Here is an 18,809-nt window from a genome sequence, read left to right on the forward strand (position 1 = left end):
GCATTTTTGACGCGCGGAGTCATGTGCTTATCGGAGGCGAATTTTGGATTTCCAAAGTGTTGGGTCCCTTCTTCTATTGTCAAAAACAAGGTGTTAAAAGAAAAAAGAAACGTAAACTGTGTAGACAGAACCATTGGTCCGCCGCTTCCGTGACACGAGCAGACGACCGGCGGTTGAGCTGGGCGTGTGAGTCAGACCGGGAGGAACCATCCGGATCCGTCCCGTCCCGTTCCTTCCTTCCTTCCGACCCACGGCGAGCGAGGAGACCCACCTCGCCGTCTCACTCCCGTCCCACCGCCGCCTCCTTCCCTCGCCGGCGCCCCCGAATTCGAACCGGCGCGCATGGCGAGGCCGGACGAGAGCTGGGCGCGGAGCACCTCCCCGGGGGACGACGCGTCCACGAGCCACGCGCCCCACCCGGAGGGCGCCTCGCCGGACTCGCTGCGGAACACGCCGTCCAACATCGCCAGGCTCGAGGACGCGATCGAGCACTGCGCCGCCCGCCGCAAGTACCTCGCTCGCACCAAGAGCCCCTCCGACGGCGAGGACGTCCGCTGGTACTTCTGCAAGCTCCCCCTCGGGGACAGAGGTGTGCCTCCCTCCCTCCCTCCCCCCTCCCCTCCTGCTTACTCCAAACGACCCAGTTTCATATACTAGAGGCCTGCTAATTAATCTGATGCGTCGTACTCACCATCGGTGCCCTGGTTCTCCGATCCCATGATCACCTGACGCTAATTGGGTTGTAGGTTTCATGTGAACCAGCATCTGATTGGACTCTTAACGAATGGCGTGATGTAATGCCAAAACACACGTTTGTGCGGTCCCCTAAATCTGCTACTTGGGCTCGTAATTTATGATCCATGCAGCGGCCATCAACAAGCTACTTTACAGTGTTTGTTAATAGTTCGTGTGAAGTGAACTGCTGAATTAACGATGTGTGAAGTTAAACCTGTTGCTGAACTGACCCTTGATGGTCTTGTGTGGTTGCCTGTTGATGCAGTGCTCTCTGCTTCAGTTCCACGGATGGAGATAGTTGGGAAAGGAGACTATTTCAGGTTCAGCATGAGGGACTGCTTGGCATTGGAGGCGTCTTTCTTAGAGGTAACTACTTTAATGCTGATTATTTACTTCTGAATGTTTATTCGCAAGATCACATAAGCTGTAGTGACTCCGCTATAGCTAGCTGCAATGCCGCAACTTTTGAAATACAGTTCACTTAGAAGCAATAACATTGGCAGCACAAGGGATTCCATTGTGTTATTCTAGGTTTGGGCTGTGCTAGTTTATTTTCTTTGACTTGGTTTATTTTCTAGTCTGTATCCCCTTTATAATGTAAGGGGGGCTATAATCTTCATATTTGTTATATCATCATTGTATTACTGGTTTGTAGAGAGAGGAATCGCTGCTGGGGTACTGGTGGAGGGAGTATGCAGAATGCAGTGAAGGGCCAACAGGTTCCTTGGTTAAAGCTGATATGTCAGACTCTGAATATTTGTATAAGGTGGAGGAGGAGAGGGTTGGCGTTCCTGTGAAAGGTGGACTCTATGAGGTTGGTATTTTTATCTAGTATATCCGTCACTACTCATACGCTACCAGGCTCTCTTCTTCATTTGCAAAAGACTTACGTATCTATCATCCATATTACATTCTACATAGTGTATGCAGTTATGACATTATTTTTTCACTAGCTAACATACTTGAAAGTAAAAAAAAAATCAATACCATATTACAGCCATATAACAATACTAGCAGGCAGAAGGCGCGGCAGCACGCCGTGCCCTTGGCTGAGCCCCCGCGCGTGTGTTTTTTATTTTTTATTTTAAAGTAAGAGAAGAGGTGGCAGTGGTATTGGGGTAGAGCTGATTGCGAGGAAATCTTTTTTTGACAGATTCCAGAAATTTTCATTACACATTAGCAGACCATGAAAACATAATTCTAATCTGCAATCAGTTGTTTACTCTTTGACACTTCCAACTTCTGTATAGCTATCAAAATCTGATGCATCATTAACAGAAATTCAATGCGTATATCTCCGCGAGAAGTTAACTTTATAATCGTTGTAAGTACAGAATCAAACTATCTTACTACGTATTAGCCTAGGAAGTCTGCAGCATGATCATCATAAGAAAAGCAGTACCATAGAGAATGCCATTTACTTGAATGGATATCTTTCCAGATGGAAGGTAACGTATAATGTTGGAGGATGGATATGCACTTAGAAGTGTACAACAATCAGTTACAAGTCAGTGGGTTTCTCATCTCTACCAAATAAGTAAGGCCAAAAAAGCTAAATGAGCACAGCTACCCCACAACCTAATTAGTCGACTGTCAAACTGTGCTTGATTGAATGCTTTAGTTTGTCATCCAGAACATGTACTTCTAAAAGAGAAACCTAGAACATTTGAAAATAAAACAGAGGAACACTAAGAGATTGATAAATGAGAAGACCTCGTAAACCAACTTTAAGCAACTATACTGCTTCAGTGTAAGGTGGTCAATCATCTGCCAAGCAATAGTAGCAGGAGATTTTTGTCTGTATAGAAACATATGTTGAATTTGCGAGGTTAAAGCAAAACGATGTGCATAACATATACTAGCATTATTCATGTTCCGCTGAACTAAAGTGTCAGAAAAGAAACAGATATATTAGTAGTATATTCAAGAATATATTTTAAGGGGAATCATTACCATATAATCAATTGTAAGTTTCCTTCAGTACACAGATTTGAATTAGGTGTTAGGACTTGTAACATTTCTCGGTTTCTTCGCTATCACTATCCATAAGAAAAAGAACTTAGTGCCCCTTTGTTGTAACAGTCTGGCCTAAATAATCGGTGATGACCCCAACCTAAAACACTTTATGGGCTGCGCTGCAGCAGAGGTTATCAAATTTATTAAGAACTGGTAGAACATCAAGTAGGGTTATCAAACTGGAATTGATTTGTTTGATGACCTAATTTCTGTAAGGCTGGGTTGTTGGAAGAAACTTAGTATGTTAGCATCTTAGTCATGGAACAATATGGTAGTGGGTAGGAGCGATTACAAAAGGAAAAATTCCAGACACTATTAATTAGTAACAACACCAATTTGGCTAATCACACCAGTAAATTTAATCAGGGATGAAATCACATTATCTTTTTCTTATACAACATGAAAGTGTACATGAATTAGTTACTTGTGGATATATGTTATTGTATTGAATTATAAGTAGAACTTGTAGAATCATAAAGCAGGGCATAGTTTTTTTTCTTCGAGAAAACCCAATTGAGCTTGCGTTTCATTGCATTGAAACGAGAGAGTTGAGGTTACATTCCTCCTAAGAGGCGGTTACAGTGTCCGTATGAATGGACATCCCATGTTTGGGGGGTAATGGCTCTAAGCCAAAGCAGGGCATAGTTGTTGTATTGAATTACTCCCTCCGTTCCTAAATATAAGTCTTTTAAGCGATTTTACTAAAGGACTACATACAGAGCAAAATGAGTGAATCTACATTCTAAAATATGTCTATATACATCCGTATGTAGTCCTCTAGTGAAATCTCTAAAAAGACTTATATTATGGAACGGAGGGAGTATAAGATAGTACATTCAAGCAACTGTGAACTATTCAACATATGAAGGGAAACATATTACTTACCATTGCACTTGCTTAGTTTCAGACTGGAAGCCGGCAGCATATCCACATTAGTAACACCTGACATAGAATTCAAGTAGGCTTTCAATGCTAGGTCAATAACAATTTTGTAAGGAGGTCATCCCTTCTATTTGAAAACTCTCTCCTTATTAATCCAACAATTACTTTCTGGGATAAACTCATAGAGAAACTTGTATATTGTACAATGGAGTTCCTCGTAAAACTTAGCAACAGTTAAAGTTTTCATTTACTCGTCGACTGTCCTGGAGACCCTTGGCTTGGAATTTGATGACTACGCGTACCTCCTTGTGCTCGATACTCGCGGCGGAATCTTGTTGGCCTAGAAGAGCCGCGAGGTGTCTATCACCGATCCTCTTTTCACGGCAAACCCCTAACCGCCCAGGTCTCCCATCCCTCCCGTGCTCGCACGCCGTGGTGGCTCACTATTGTCTATGGGCCGTAACAGGACGCCGACAAAATCGTAGTTCTGCAAGAGCTACGCGACTGCACCGGACCTTGGATGGTCTATGGCGATTTCAACCTCATATATCGCGAACATGAAAAGAACAATGGCCATCTGAACCGCCGCATGATGGGGCGCTTCCGGTGCGTCCTCAACGACATCGTGCTCAAAGAGGTTTACCTCAAGGGGCGTCAATACACCTGGTCGAACGAGTAATCCCCGCCGACGCTTGTCCATCTCGATCAGGTCCTATGCATTGCGGACTGGGAGGAGCTTCACGGGAGTGCCATCTACGATGCCTTGCCTTCGTCGTGTCTGACCACAGTCCTCTGCTGCTAGACTGCTCGCCGATGCCACCTACCCACCGGCGGTTCCACTTTGAGGAATTCTGGACCCGGATGGACGGCTTCCAGGACATCATCACGGCGGCTTGGCACTCCGTCCATGATGCCGACCCCTTCCGACGGCTCATGCTCCGACTACGGGCCACTGCATGCAAACTAACAAGCTGGAGCTCATGAACGACTGGCAACGTACGACTCAAGCTCCTGGTATCTCTAGAGAATTACTCCACCGGCTCGACACTGCATAGGAGCAACGCGACCTATCCGTGCACGAAGATTGGTTGCATCGGCAGATCAAGGCATCATATCTCGGTCTGGCTTCCCTTGAGCGCACCATTGCCCGACAACGCGCCCGCCTCGCGAACCTCAAGGGCGACGATGCCAACACGTGGTTCTTTCATCGACAGTGCATGTATCGAGGTTAGAAGAACAAGATCCATGACCTCCTTGTCAACGAGGCAGTGATCACCGACCCCTCGGACATGGCTGTTGCGGCCTATGCGCATTTCGACGCGCTCCTGGGCTTGGAGATGCCGCGTGATTGTACCCTCGACCTCTCGGAGCTCATCACCCTTGTCGGCTTGGAGGACCTGGACACCCCCTTTTATGTCGAGGAGATTTGGCAGGCGGTTAAACGGCTCCCTGCACGCAAAGCCCCCGGCCCTGACAGCTTCACGTCCGAGTTCTTGCGCACGTGCTAGCCCACCGTCCGGCAGGACTTCGTCGACGTCTTCTGCCAGCTTTACGAGCCGCGTGGGCGTGGCTTTAGCTGCCTCAACCAGGCGCTACTCATCCTGCTTCCCAAGCGCTCGAACGCGCAGGCCCTACGACTACAGGCACATAAGCCTCATCCACTTGGTTGCCCAGATCATCGCTAAGGTCGTGTCGTTGCGCCTTTTCCCCAAGCTCAACTCCCTCGTCAACGCGAGTCAGAACGCTTTCATCCCTGGTCGCAGCCTACATGACAACTTCATCCTCGTACACCAGTCTGCCCGCCTGCTGCATCAGCTTGGCGCCCCACGCTGCCCGCCTGCTGCATCAGCTTGGCGCCCCACGCTTGTTCCTGAAGCTGGACTTGGCATGCGCCTTCGACTCGACTAGATGGCCATTCCTGTTCGATGCCCTTTGCCAATATGGCTTCGACACCCGGTTCCTAGATTGGCTGGCCATCCTATTCTCCTCGGCAAGCACCAGAGTGCTCGTCAATGGAGAACCAGGCCCACCAATTTGGCATAGATGTGGGTTTCGCCAGGGCGATCCGCTATTGCCCCAGCTCTTCGTGCTCGCGGTTGATACCACTAGGCCGTCTGCTCCGTCGAGCCACCGAGTTAGGCGTACTACAACAGCTTCACCCACGATGCCAGATGCCATCGGTTTCCCTCTACGCGGATAACATGATCCTCTTTTGTCACCCAACTTTGAGCGACATCTCTGCCGTCAAGAGCATCCTGCAGCTATTTGGAAGCGCCTCGGGCCTCCAGGTCAACTACTCAAAGAGCCCGGCCACCTTGATTCGCAGCGATGCGGATGCGGCTGCGCCCGTTGTTCAGTTGCTGGGCTGCCCTATTGCCGAGCTGCCCATTACCTATTTGGGCATTCCTCTGATGCTGCGTCGGCCTTCCGCTGCCCAGCTACAAGCCCGTCGTCAACAAGATCGCCCACATGCTCCCTTGCTGGAAGGCGCATCTCATGAACAAAAACGGCTGCCTTGCATTCGTGAAGGCCGTCCTCAGTGCGACCCCTATACATCAACTACTAGCACTGGCGCCCCCAAGAAAATCATCAAGCCGTACGAGAAGATCCAACGAGGCTTCCTTTGGGCCGGGCGCGCTCACGCAAACGGCGGGCACCGCCACGTCAACTAGCAACGGGTTGCCCCGCCGACCCCCCTTGGCGGCTTTGGCGTCCGCGACCTCGCGCCCACCAGCCTTGCACTGTGCACACGATGGTTCTGGTTCAGCCGCACGGACACCAGCGAAGCATGGGCGGGCCTACACCCGCAATTCTCCGACAAAGAGCACACATTGTTCTTCACCTCCACTGTCATGCAACTGTGAAATGGCATGGACGCCCTCTTTTGGGAGGATCGTTGGATTGGCGGATGCTCCATCCGCGAAATCGCTCCGCTCCTATACGCGTGCATCCCTAAAGCACCGTCGCAAGATCAGGACCGTCCAGAGGGGCTAGAGGCCAATCGTTGGGCGCAAGACATCCATGGCACAGTGGGCATCAACGAAATCAGACAATACCTCCAACTTTGGCACATGATAGACGGCACGACCCTCTCTGGCGAGCCAGATTGCCTCACCTGGAGATGGAGTGCAAATGGTGGCTACTCCGCCAAGTCGGTCCACACAGCCACTTTCGCCGTCTCCACAACTTGCGCCACCTGGAAGCTCACTTGGAGAAACTGAGCGCCGACGCGCGTCCGCTTCTTCTATTGGCTCGCCCACCTCGACAGATGCTGGACCGCAGACCGGTTTGCCCTCCGCGGGCTTCAACACCTTGCGCGATGCCCCCTCTGTGACCAGGTGCACGAGACCATGTGCCACCTCATCCTCACCCGCCCCTTCGCTCGACAGATTTGGCATGAAGCGCTAAGCTGGCTATGGATCCCATGCTCCCCACCAAGACAACGAGCCCTCGCTTCACGATTGGTGGCATTCGGCACGACAATCCGTCCCAATGCCCATGCGCAAGGGCCTTGGCACCACAACCCTCCTCGTCCCATGGATGATATGGAAACACCGCAACGACCATGTTTTCAATGGAGGACACCCATCGGTGAACACCCTGCTTACGAAGATTAAGAGGCCGCCCTTTGGGCAAGCGCTGGCGCTCTAGGGCTTAAAGCCATAACCCCTCAAACATGGGATGTTCATTGATTTGGAACCTGTAACCGCCTACTGGGAGGAATGTAACCGCAACTCTCCCTCTGTTCAATGCAATGGAACGCAATCTCTCTTGCGTTTTCTCGAAAAAAAGTTGGGATCAATTCAACCCCAACCATGATACAACGACAGTTTATACTACACTTTGTAAGTAGCACTAACGTACAATCTTTTTCTGCTTATGAGCTAATGGCCTACATCATGTAACAATGGTGGTTGTGAACTTGTACGTTAAACTGGAACAATATTTTGCCAGTACTAATATAAGATTCTCTAGAACAGTGTAAATGCAACAACAATTTTAATTCAAAATAGTGTTTTTATTTGCGTTTATAAGATATTTTCTGTAGTTCGAGACAGGATTCCCAAAGAAAATGGTTCAATTTACCATGCTAGGAGGGGGGATGGGGGACCGGCGCCAGGAGGGAGATGGAGGACGGGCTCCTCTACCTCGGCTACATGGAGGGGAGATGGAGGACGGGCTCCTCTACCGCCAGGAGGGGAGATGGGCCTTGGGTGTGAGCTGAAGGAGAGATGAGGACCGGTGATGGGAGCAAGCCCTTCTATACTCGCTTATGGCGGTGGGTGGCATGAAGGAAGATAGGGAGCGGCGGCGGAAGAAGAAAGGGGAGAGATTAGAGATGAGGAAGAATAAACGGGAGAGGTCTTCGAGAGTACGTAGAAGAAAGAGGAAGAATATTCGGCCTAAGTGTGGATTCCTTTTGACGTTGAGTCAAAGCGGTGATTGAATGACAGTGAACCAACCAAACCAACACCCATAAAAACTGGTAGCAAACACTGGGGAAAAACCGGCAGTAAACTAGATGAAAACCGGGGACACGTGTCGCTAGGGAAAGAACTCCCGCCCAGCCCTGGAACACATAGGAGGCACCCTAGCTAGCCATCATAAACCTTTTATATATTCTATAGTTTTCAATCATTCTGGTGTTACTTATTGCTCCTACCCGGTCAATAATTATACTGCAGGTTGATTTGATGAGGCGCCATTGCTTCCCTGTATATTGGAATGGTGAGAATAGACGCGTTTTGAGAGGCCACTGGTTTGCTCGAAAAGGAGGTCTTGATTGGATTCCCTTGCGTGAAGATGTTTCTGAACAACTTGAGTTAGCATATAAGTGCCAGGTATGAAAATGTGCCGTGTATTTACTCTTTAGCAACATTATCATGTAAATGTGCTGTGTCTTTATTCTTTAGCAACATTATCGGGTAAACTGTGATATTCGGGATCAATACGCTGTCTTCACTGTTCTGGATAGTACTCTTATAGTTTCGACTAGATAATGTACATAACCAAACTTGCTTCACTAGTCGTCGGGAATAATACTTGGCCAGCACTGCTGTAGAAAAAAAATACCCAAACCTGTTTCACTACAGAGTGTAAATTAGTTCAGTGGGTTGTGAGCTTAATTCTGAACAGCGGGTATCATGTTAATGATGGCAAACAATGTTAGTTAACTATATGTGCGATGGGAGGGGGGGGGGGGGAGGGGATATACCATTTCGGTCGAATAAAAGTTATCATGGTACAGTGTTTGGGTTTTCAATATCCATACTTCCTTTCCTGGTTCAGAAAACAGTTGAACACCCTATCATTGTCAAAATAGGTCTGGCATCGTCGTAAATTTCAACCTTCAGGCTTGTTTGCTGCGCGGGTCGATCTCCAAGGAAGTACACCGGTATGTAATTTTCCAATAATCTCTTCTGAAATAGAAAAAGTTGGATGAAGGCTGAAGTATACTTTGTGCAGGGATTGCATGCCCTTTTTACAGGAGAGGATGATACTTGGGAAGCTTGGCTTGTCTTTGATACAGGTCCTAAACTAGGCAGCAACACAATCAAATTAAGGCGTGGTTTCTCTTCTTCTGGATCTGCAAATCCTACCCAGGTGAGCAACCATGTTACAGTGTTGTAATGTTATGTGTGTATATCAAGTGCTCCTGACCTCACTTTATGAATGGATTAGAGAAGTCAAAATTGTTTTATCGACCGAAATGATGAGATACCTGAACTGTTTATATTCTGTCTTGTCAAATATTGATGTTTATTGCCCATTTGGTTTATGAGCACAAAATATTGTCTGCGATCTGTTTTACACTTTGGCTGCAGAGTTGTATGATCCAACATCAAGAAGGATTCGCAAATTAGTTGAAGTTGTATTGTATTTATTGTGTTGGCTACTGGAATGTAGTTTGATTTAGCACCTCTTGAGATGGCTAAGGACTATATGAGGTTTGATAGACGTACTATAAACTGCAGAGCTGAACATCCTGATTTCATCACTCACTAGCTGTGATGTTGCATCAGTTCTTGCGGCAAAAAAGGAGCCAATTCTTTTTGGACGATTTTCTGTCTTTTTAAATCTTAGTGTTTATTGCTCATCTATATAATTCTAAGTAGATGATCCCATTTTCGAGCACATGCAAGCCATCCACATTCCATTTTCAAGCACATGCAAGCCCTTCACATAATCAAGCACATGCAAGTCCTCCACATCATCAATTTTTATTCTTTTATTTTTTCAGCAATAAATAATTCAACTAAAACAGAAGGTCACAAGGCACTATAAAGTGCAGTACTCTCCATTTGTTATTAAATCTGCTACCGTTCACATGGCGAGAATGTGGAGGGGTGTTATTATCATACATCCTAATTTTATACTCGATAGATATTATCTAGTTTGGTTTATGAGCCCACGATGTTTGGACATCGAGGCATATCAGGATTTTGATAAAGATGCTAAAGTTGCATCTTATTTGCTCTTAAGATGAACTGTGGACATACATACTATGGACTGCATAGCTGAAAGTTGTAATCTCGTCACTTACTAGTTACTAGTCAGATTGTTGCATCAGGTTTTGCAGCTAAAAGCAGCCAAGCCTTTTTTTGCGCTTATTTCGTAGTGCAATCATACTGTTCTTGCTCAGTTTGAGATTCCGTATCAGCACCGGTCACCTGCTAGACAAATCTAGAATGACTGAATGAGAACCTGCCACCTTTTACGGGGGTTCTCTTTGTAATCTTTGAGCTATCTTCTTATTTATGTGAATATGCCTCAGTGTCTGCATTGTGTATAATTGTTCTCTGATTCTCTGCCAGGATGAGTTACGTCAACAGAAAGAAGAGGAAACAGATGATTACTGTTCTCAGGTATTTATTGTTTCAGACATCTATTCTCTTGTCACAATAGTCTTTATGATATTATCTCCCAAGCAAAGGATTTATATAATACACATTTATTGCAGAAAAATAGTTTATAGTATTATGCTCCACTGGAATATTTGGCTCATCTGAATTCCATTCTGCATCTATCAACACCCTTCATGTCATCAGAGATTTTCTTATATGTTCTATAATAATATATAGACATATGGCTAGCATGTAAGATACCAGTGGGTGTTTGGTTCGAAGAATGCTCCCGTGTCTTTGCTTGCTCGAGGTAAGGAATGAATCAGTTCATCACCATACCACCCCTCACGAGCACTCATTCTCTTAGAGAAACGAGAAATGTGGTCGAATCACTAAATTATGGTTTTTTTTTCGAAGACAAATTATGGGTGTTAGAAAGACTAGAAATGTAGTCGAATCAACAAAATTATGGGTTGGCCCCATGATGGCCCAATCCATCTGAGTATGAGATGGTTCCTCAAACCAAACATATACCATAGAAGGATGTGAGCATTATATGCTAAGTGAAATAGAGTGCACCTGTACATAATTGTCCTTGAATGTACTTGACGTGGTTTTAGTTCACTTATTTTGGGACGGAGGGAGTAGTATTTATCCCATAGTTTCAAATTGCTTAACCTTAGCCATCCACCTTACATCTGTGATTGCCACATTCATGGAAGATATAAGGTTTCCGTGTTTCCCCTTACATGCACGTTTAAGGAAATTCCCATGAACTTCAAAAAGTCTTCTGTTGAAGTAATTTTAGTTGCTGATGTATGTTATTATCTCTTAATAGGTTCCAGTTGGTCATTTGGTATTCATGGTTCATGGTATCGGACAGAGATTGGAGAAAGCTAATCTTGTTGATGATGTAGTCGATTTCCGCCGTGTGACCGCTAACCTAGCCGATAGATACTTAACTCCTTATCAAAGAAGTACACAGAGGGTCCTATTCATTCCCTGTCAGGTAAGAGATTTTCGGAACTCAAAGTTACCACTTCTGATCTGTGGAAATCTCTACCATTGTTATTCATCATTGATTGCCTTATTGCAAAGGACAAAACAGTTGACCTGGCTATATAGCATGATAAAGGAAGCTTGTATCCTGGTTCATGCTTGCTGAGTCAACATACAATCTCATTTTAAACAACTTAATCATCCACTGAAACTTAAACATGTTCATCGTGTTACTTTTGAATTGTGACTTCTATGTTTCATTAATTTATATGGCAGATTGGTATTGATCATTTATATGTTCAGGCAGATATAGTTATTTAGTTAATTACATCAACTGTAGCTTATGTGTGTAGCCAAGTATATTGCACTTGCAGAGCAGCATCCTGATATGAAATCCTGTTTCATCTATGTTGGCGACTTTTATGTTTACTAGCAATGATTATTATTGCAGTGGAGGAAGAGTTTGAAGCTCGGTGGTGAAAACACAGTCGAGAAGATCACTTTGGATGGAGTTAAAGGTCTTCGCGTAGCATTAGGCGCCACCGTTCATGATGTTCTATATTACATGAGTCCTATCTACTGCCAGCATATAATTGACTCGGTATTTTTCTTTATCGTCACTATTTCTAGTTATTTTCCATTGTTTCCTTGATTTCTTTTTAGTGGTAGAACATATTTTTAGTAGTCTAGTTTCAAAAATTGGCGTTCGAGTATCTTTTGATTCTTATATTCTACTTCAAAATTTCTACATTAGAACATGGAACCCACACAAAGCTCATGTCATATGTTGGGTGGAGGATAAAGCAAAGTGACGTAATTATGAAACAAAAGCGTGGTCGCTTTTCAAGGAAAATTCAGATATAAACCAACTGCTAATTTGTGACATGGAGTAGTATATGAGTCAGATCAGTTCTTTTTTGTTACAAATTTGTGTGTCATGATAGTTTGGGAAAAAAAATCATGGCCGTGTTTTTTTTGCTGCATTTTTTAGGAGGTAGAAAGGGTCGAACCATCACCCTGTTCACCAAGTCTTTTTAAGTAAACGATAATGATTAACAATTCAAATTTATAACAGGTTTCGGGTCAGCTGAACCAGCTGTATATGAAATTTCTGAAGAGAAATCCTGGTTACAGTGGAAAGGTTTGCTGTTCATTTCTTGCACTACAATTCTTATTCTGATTGCACTTCTTTTCTGTTGGTTAAATAACTGCTTGCCTTGTTTTTTTGGCAGGTATCATTATATGGCCATTCGTTGGGAAGTGTTCTAACGTATGATATACTTTGCCACCAAGAATCCCTTTCCGCCCCATTTCCAACAGATTATTTTAATATGGAAATTTTGTCCGATGAAGGCCAAGTAGGAAAAGGACCTAACACAATTGATGTTCATGACTCTGGTGTAAAAGAGCATGATACTTCTTCCACTTCAGGGCATTCATGTGTAGATAATGTAGATCATGTGGATGAAGAGAGCACCAGAAGTGATCATTCACTTACATACAAGACTGTTCTGCCATGTGTGCTTGAAAATGTGCCAAACAATGATGATGCACTTGAATCACCTATTCCAGTTGATGGGGTGCAGTCTGAAGTCGAAAATCAGGTTGAAAATCATCATATGGCACATACTGAAGGAGCTGCTCCAGCTGTAAGCACAAAAGATGCTGACGAGTGCATTACAAGATCCACCAAGGAACTCCATGAGGCCCCTGACAAAGACAGATTAATCTCATCACTAGAAGAAGAGGTGTGGATCTATTGAATTTGGCTAAATTTTACTACATCCTTATCATCTAGGATCTATCTAATTGCATAAGAAGGCTCACAAATATATGATCGAAATTGAAGAACTTGTTTTAGAACCCAAAATTTAGGGTGTTATCTTGGAGCACCAACTGTGCGAATTTAATTTGCATATTGTGTTGATGCCTAGATTTCTATGTTGACTGCAGGTGAGCCATCTTAAAGCTAAACTAGCGGAACTTGAGCGGCAGAGTGATTTAGTGACTCAAAGCATCAGTAGTGTTCAGTCTCATCAAGGTAACTCGTTGCTTTTGTTCCATGAAGTTTCTTTGGATACTGTATATGCTTGTATTTGTGAAGGTTTAATCAGATATTTATGTATATTATTGCCAGATAAAGATACTAATGATACAGTGAGCCTAGCATCAGGCAAACTTAACATAGGGCAAGGTAGCACAAGTCAGTCCTACAGACCACGTATTAGATACACTAAACTAAATTTTAAGGTAAACTATCCTTGTTATTGTTCAATGATGCTTCTATTTTTTGATGTGTTTATACCATCGTCACATCATTTTTTGATACTCAGGTTGACACATTCTTTGCTGTTGGATCTCCTTTGGGAGTCTTCTTGTCGCTGAGGAACGTTCGTATTGGTGTTGGTATGTACTCCCTCCGTCCCAAAATAAGTGTCGTTGATCTAGTACAATTTTTTTACTAATTTAGTACTAAATCTGTGACACTTATTTTGGGACGGAGGGAGTAGCATTTTTGACTAAAATATACTTTGCCACAGCAGTGCTGACACTATTTTGTGGTTTATATAGTTTTCCACAGTACTACTCCTATATTTAGGATTAAATTATATCACCATGTATTTATAAATCAGTATTTATCTTATGTTACAAAACTGTCAGCATTTGGATACAGATTTGTGTATTGAGAAAGTACTAGAAAAAAATATCATCTGTGCTGTGTTTAGGACAGCATAGAGCCATAGACCAAGGCCAGTGAAGGCTGTAAAACTAAATGCAGGGCTCCACAACACTTTCTTTTCAGTGTTTCAGCCCCTCAATGCCTCCAGAGCGCTTTTCCTCTGAATGAACTGAAATCATGGCCTTCTGTATAGATGCATTGTTGTGTCCCTCTGCTCTATTAACATGGATGGTGTCTTCCTCTATGCATCTATGTTCCTGGTGTATCACTAGTGTCTTGATGACTCATTTTGGAGAGGTCTATGGGGAACCTTAACCCACCTTATGATTTGTCATTGCCCCTGGCAACTGGCAGTTGATGATCTGCTATCTTATTTCTGAAACTCGTAGCTTCTTTGTTAAAGGCAGGGGACAAGATTATTGGCAAGACAAGAACGTTGTTGAAGAAATGCCATGCTGCAGGCAGATGTTCAATGTTTTCCATCCTTTCGATCCTGTAGCATACAGGTTTGTAGCTTCCTTGCATATTATCGTTTTAACCTTGTGTTTAGAGAGCTGTCCAAAGATGCAATATCATAATGGATCTAAATAACGCCAATCTGGTATGAATTAACATGTTACATAAGCTTCACCACTTTTGTTGAATGTCCCAGAACGGACTAAGGTTTGTCGCTTTTTAGATATGTTCCTTTATTTTACTGGAATATAATGCACTTATCTGTTGCAAAGTGGGGAACATGGCACATAAGTCTAGGTCGGTTTTTGTTGCAGAGTTGAACCACTTGTATGTGAAGATTATGTGAACAAGCGCCCCGTTGTTATACCCTACCATAGAGGCGGAAAGAGGATACATGTTGGAGTGCAGGTGGGTTTTATGTCATTTAACCGAACTCACAAAGGAGCATGTCTGTTTCTGACTTGAGGCCGATTTGTCTCTTATATACCTAATTTGGTTTGATATGTTACAGGAGTTCACAGAAGGTGTTGCTGCACGTTCTCAGGCTATTGCCCGTCAATTCAAGTCATTGAAGGTCTGCTCTTTATTCCGATATGCTTATATGGATTTAGTGCATAGAGTTTTAAAACAGTTATGTGAATCTGGGTGGGGTTTGATATATTAACCTTCGATACATGTGAATGATAGAGAAGCGCGCGGCTCTTACCTGATGAGTTGGTTTATTTGCTCTGTTTAGGTCAAAGCGGTAGCTGCCTTGTTATCACTGAGCAAAAATGACACGGAAGGTAATTGGTACATCAGTTTTTGTTAGCTTCTACACATTCTGAGCGAGAAACAAGCAGTGTTCTGATCAATTGTTGTTATTTAGAGGACGATGAGAGCACGAAGGAGGAGGAGAGATCATATGGTTCCATGATGATGGAAAGGCTGACTGGTTCACCGGATGGTCGAGTTGATCATGTGCTTCAGGTTATTAAGCTCTTGCAGTTCTTCTACTCTTTGTATTGGTGTGTAGTGTTGCTTACTTTAGTCATTAAAATTAACGTGCTCCACTGTGCACGTGAATGGTATTGTGCAATTGCTTTCGCATAAGCCATGTTGTAGCTCGGCGCACACCCGCATGTGTTCTTAATTCTCATCTAAGATTTTCAAAAGGCAGCTCAGGACATTCGGGTGGTGGACAACATGCACCCACTGGCAAGCTAATAAATATGTCGCTGGGTCCCCAGTCCCCTCCTGTCAACTTGACCCACTTTCCCCTCGGCTTTTCCATTTTGACTGAACTAGTTCGCCTTTTCTGATTGCATTTGCAGTGAGTCAAATATTTCAGAGCTTACAGTCTTAATAATGTAACTGCAGGAGAAAACATTTCAACATCCATATTTGTCCGCTCTGGGATCTCATACGTGAGCTCATTCATCGGTTATGTTGGTTTCCATTTGTGTTTCCTCATGTCTATTTCACTTTTTTAACAAGCCTCTGGATTGATTTCTGTAGCAACTACTGGCGAGATCATGATACCGCTCTCTTCATTATCAAACATTTGTACCGTGATATACCTGAAGAGCCTCCAACTGATGGAACTGGAAGTGCACCCATTAGACTGTTCTATGTGAGGGATCCAATTGCTGAAGACACGCCCCTGACATTTTCAGACAACTCCTCAGTCAAGGAATTCTCCAGAAAGGTCAAAACTTATTCGAGAAAAGGGGATGATGATGCAAACTGCGAAGCTTCTTGATGGTATGTTGAGATGTTAGCCTATTTTTTCATCTATCTTCTAGCATTCTACATATGTACTCCTTCTGTACCTAGTACCTAAATACTTGTAGTTGAAAAAAAACTAGACTAATTCTTTCCAACTACAAATATTTAGGTACAGAGGGAGTAGGTTGGACTGTTGGGTGAGAAGTTTCAGTAAGTCAGTACGTACATAACGGGCGCATATGTTGTCGAACCCCGAGAGAACCCATGCGTAGGGTTTCATTTTGCTGTATTTACCCCTCTAAATCTTCTATTGACTGCTAGCTTTTTAACTATAACTCCTACTCCCTCCTGCCCCATTTAATTGACTTGATGCATTCACATGTCCATTCGCCATTCGCCATTAACACTGATCGTTGCGACAGTTAATTAGGGACGGAGGGAGTAGTTGATTGTTTGCGTCCAGTATGTTAGTCCATATGATCACCGGCTTGCTTTCAACGAAGACTAATGTTTTATTTTCTGTTCAGGTAACCACTGTATGTTGCAACGTGACATCGTCTTTGCGATTTTCACCTAGCAAAAGTGTTCCGCGAAAAGAAAAAACCCTGAGCAGAAGCGTGATGTACATAAAAAGCACCTGCATAAAGGGACGCATTGCACCGTTACGGACAAAGTGGGGATACATTGCTGGTATGCATCCTTGTCACTTTGTTGGCACCACAGATCAGAGTCAGAACACATTTGCGGGTGAATGGATGTTGCACATAGAATTATGGGCCGGCACATGATGTGTATAACTTGTTTGCCTGTATCTCAGGCAGTAATTTTGTACATGTACAGATAAAAGGGTGTGTGTGTGTGTGTGTAAAAAAGAGCTGATTAGTTTTAAGCAGTTGAAGAGCAGGTGGAAAAACAGATGTGACTCAGTTACGTGCCTGCAGTGCAGCACGTCCAATGGCGATTCCACCGGCACAAGAGCAAGATGTGCATTCTCACCTCATGTGTAGAGAGTAGCAGAGCTTTTGCCCAATGTCAAATTCTCCATTCCGGTTGTAAAACAAACATCAAAGGACAAAAAGAGGAGTCATCAACGCCATGTGGCAGTCTAAGGAAATACCCAACCCAATGTACGCTTGATTTTTGTCCCCTGGCACCAGTTAAATGATAGCCCCTCTCTCTCTCTCTCTCTCTCGCGTGTCATGGAAAACTCGGTCAAGAAACAGCTGGACTTGATGATATCATAATAAACGCTGGTTGATATGGAACTAAACTGGATTGTCGGAAGTGTTATAGCGACGGTCAGTCGGCTGCCTGTAAATAATCTGTGCCACGTTGACAGCCGTGTCCCGTCCCTATCGTGCTTGCAGTTTTGGTCAGTCGCATAATTTGACCGCAAACGCGATTTGCATGGTCGGGTCTGACCGTTTTGACGTGGTCACTCCCCTTGCGCCTACAAACCAGCCTGCTATGCAGAAGATGCACTGCACGTGCATGCGGCTGACTCGCTCCAACTGATCCCTACTTACTTCGAAACATGCTTTGCCCGCTTGCTTGTCCGCAAGAGACACTGGTCCGGCCTGAGTTTTTTCTCCATGGAGGCCCCGAGCTTGTGCTTGGTTGGTCGTAACAAGTTACCAATTAATGCATGCGGCGTGCTTGGTCGACTACAGAGATGAGTTGGCCTCGTCGCACCATGCATAAGCATAATGATGCGAGGGTGTGAGGGTTTAGTGGAATGATTGGATGCCATGTATGGTTCCCCCATTTTAATGCTAAAGCTAGCCTGTGAAGGATATGCAATGGCGTACAGGGTCATCTTATTCCCGATGAAGCCAAACGGCCAACTGCTGCTGCTGATGATGATGATGATTATGAGGATGCCTTGCACCCACCGATACGTCGGATCCATGCAGGATCCAACAGCGATGTGGCTGTCCCCAAGTAGAGTATGCATTCTTTGGGAGGCGGAATGGATTAAGCTAGGTAGCATCCGATACGCAACGACCGTCCCGCCTCACGAACTGCACTGGAGCGGCGCTGGCCGGAGCCAGGCGGGTCGGCTCGAACCGCACCACCCAACGGCACAAAAACCAACCGGCAGGCAGCCGCTCCCGCTCTTCACCATCACCATCACCATCACGTGCCTCTTGCTCCGCGACTGACGTGCGGCCCACCCGCGTCCCGCGCCCCCACGCGGCAGTGCCCTCCCACGTCTCCCCGTCCACGTCGCTGGCCGACCGTCCGTTCCAGGCCGCCAAAAGAAAGAGCAACTTTCACCAGTCACCGCGCGCGCGCCGCTGACGGGTGGGGCCGCGACGACGCGTGAACCGGCGCGTCGCCGGGGGATTTACGTACGAGTCGCCGCCCGGCGCCGCTTCCGCCACCGTGGGCCCGCGCGTCTTCCAGACCGTTTCTTCCCACCCAAATCAATTACAATTACTACTACTCGATTTCAGTCATTTATTTGTAGACGACGAAGAAATAGTAAG

At 44.9% G+C, this 18,809-nt stretch overlaps 1 protein-coding gene across 3 annotated transcripts; it reads left to right on the forward strand.

Moving 5' to 3' along the window:
- Positions 1 to 131: 131 nt before the first annotated feature.
- LOC123407405 (phospholipase SGR2) lies at positions 132 to 17,590 on the forward strand. Of its 3 annotated transcripts, none has more exons than XM_045100529.1 (23): positions 132 to 589; positions 1,001 to 1,101; positions 1,391 to 1,549; positions 8,319 to 8,474; positions 8,957 to 9,028; positions 9,100 to 9,237; positions 10,449 to 10,499; positions 11,317 to 11,487; positions 11,929 to 12,078; positions 12,553 to 12,618; positions 12,710 to 13,225; positions 13,431 to 13,518; positions 13,615 to 13,727; positions 13,811 to 13,883; positions 14,561 to 14,663; positions 14,928 to 15,021; positions 15,125 to 15,187; positions 15,350 to 15,398; positions 15,482 to 15,582; positions 15,973 to 16,019; positions 16,111 to 16,356; positions 16,490 to 16,530; positions 16,848 to 17,590. In XM_045100529.1, the coding sequence occupies exons 1-21, from the start codon at positions 343 to 345 to the stop codon at positions 16,352 to 16,354; spliced, it is 2,802 nt and encodes a 933-aa protein (XP_044956464.1). In that variant the 5' UTR covers positions 132 to 342; the 3' UTR covers positions 16,355 to 16,356; positions 16,490 to 16,530; positions 16,848 to 17,590. The 3 variants fall into 3 exon arrangements, 2 of the variants coding, with proteins under 2 accessions (XP_044956464.1, XP_044956463.1); XR_006612595.1 differs by having other exon boundaries at positions 16,490 to 16,588; XM_045100528.1 differs by lacking the exon at positions 16,490 to 16,530.
- The last annotated feature ends 1,219 nt before the right edge of the window (positions 17,591 to 18,809 follow it).

The sequence above is a fragment of the Hordeum vulgare genome, chromosome 7H, assembly GCF_904849725.1.
Source record: "Hordeum vulgare subsp. vulgare chromosome 7H, MorexV3_pseudomolecules_assembly, whole genome shotgun sequence".
Taxonomy (NCBI): Eukaryota; Viridiplantae; Streptophyta; class Magnoliopsida; order Poales; family Poaceae; genus Hordeum; species Hordeum vulgare.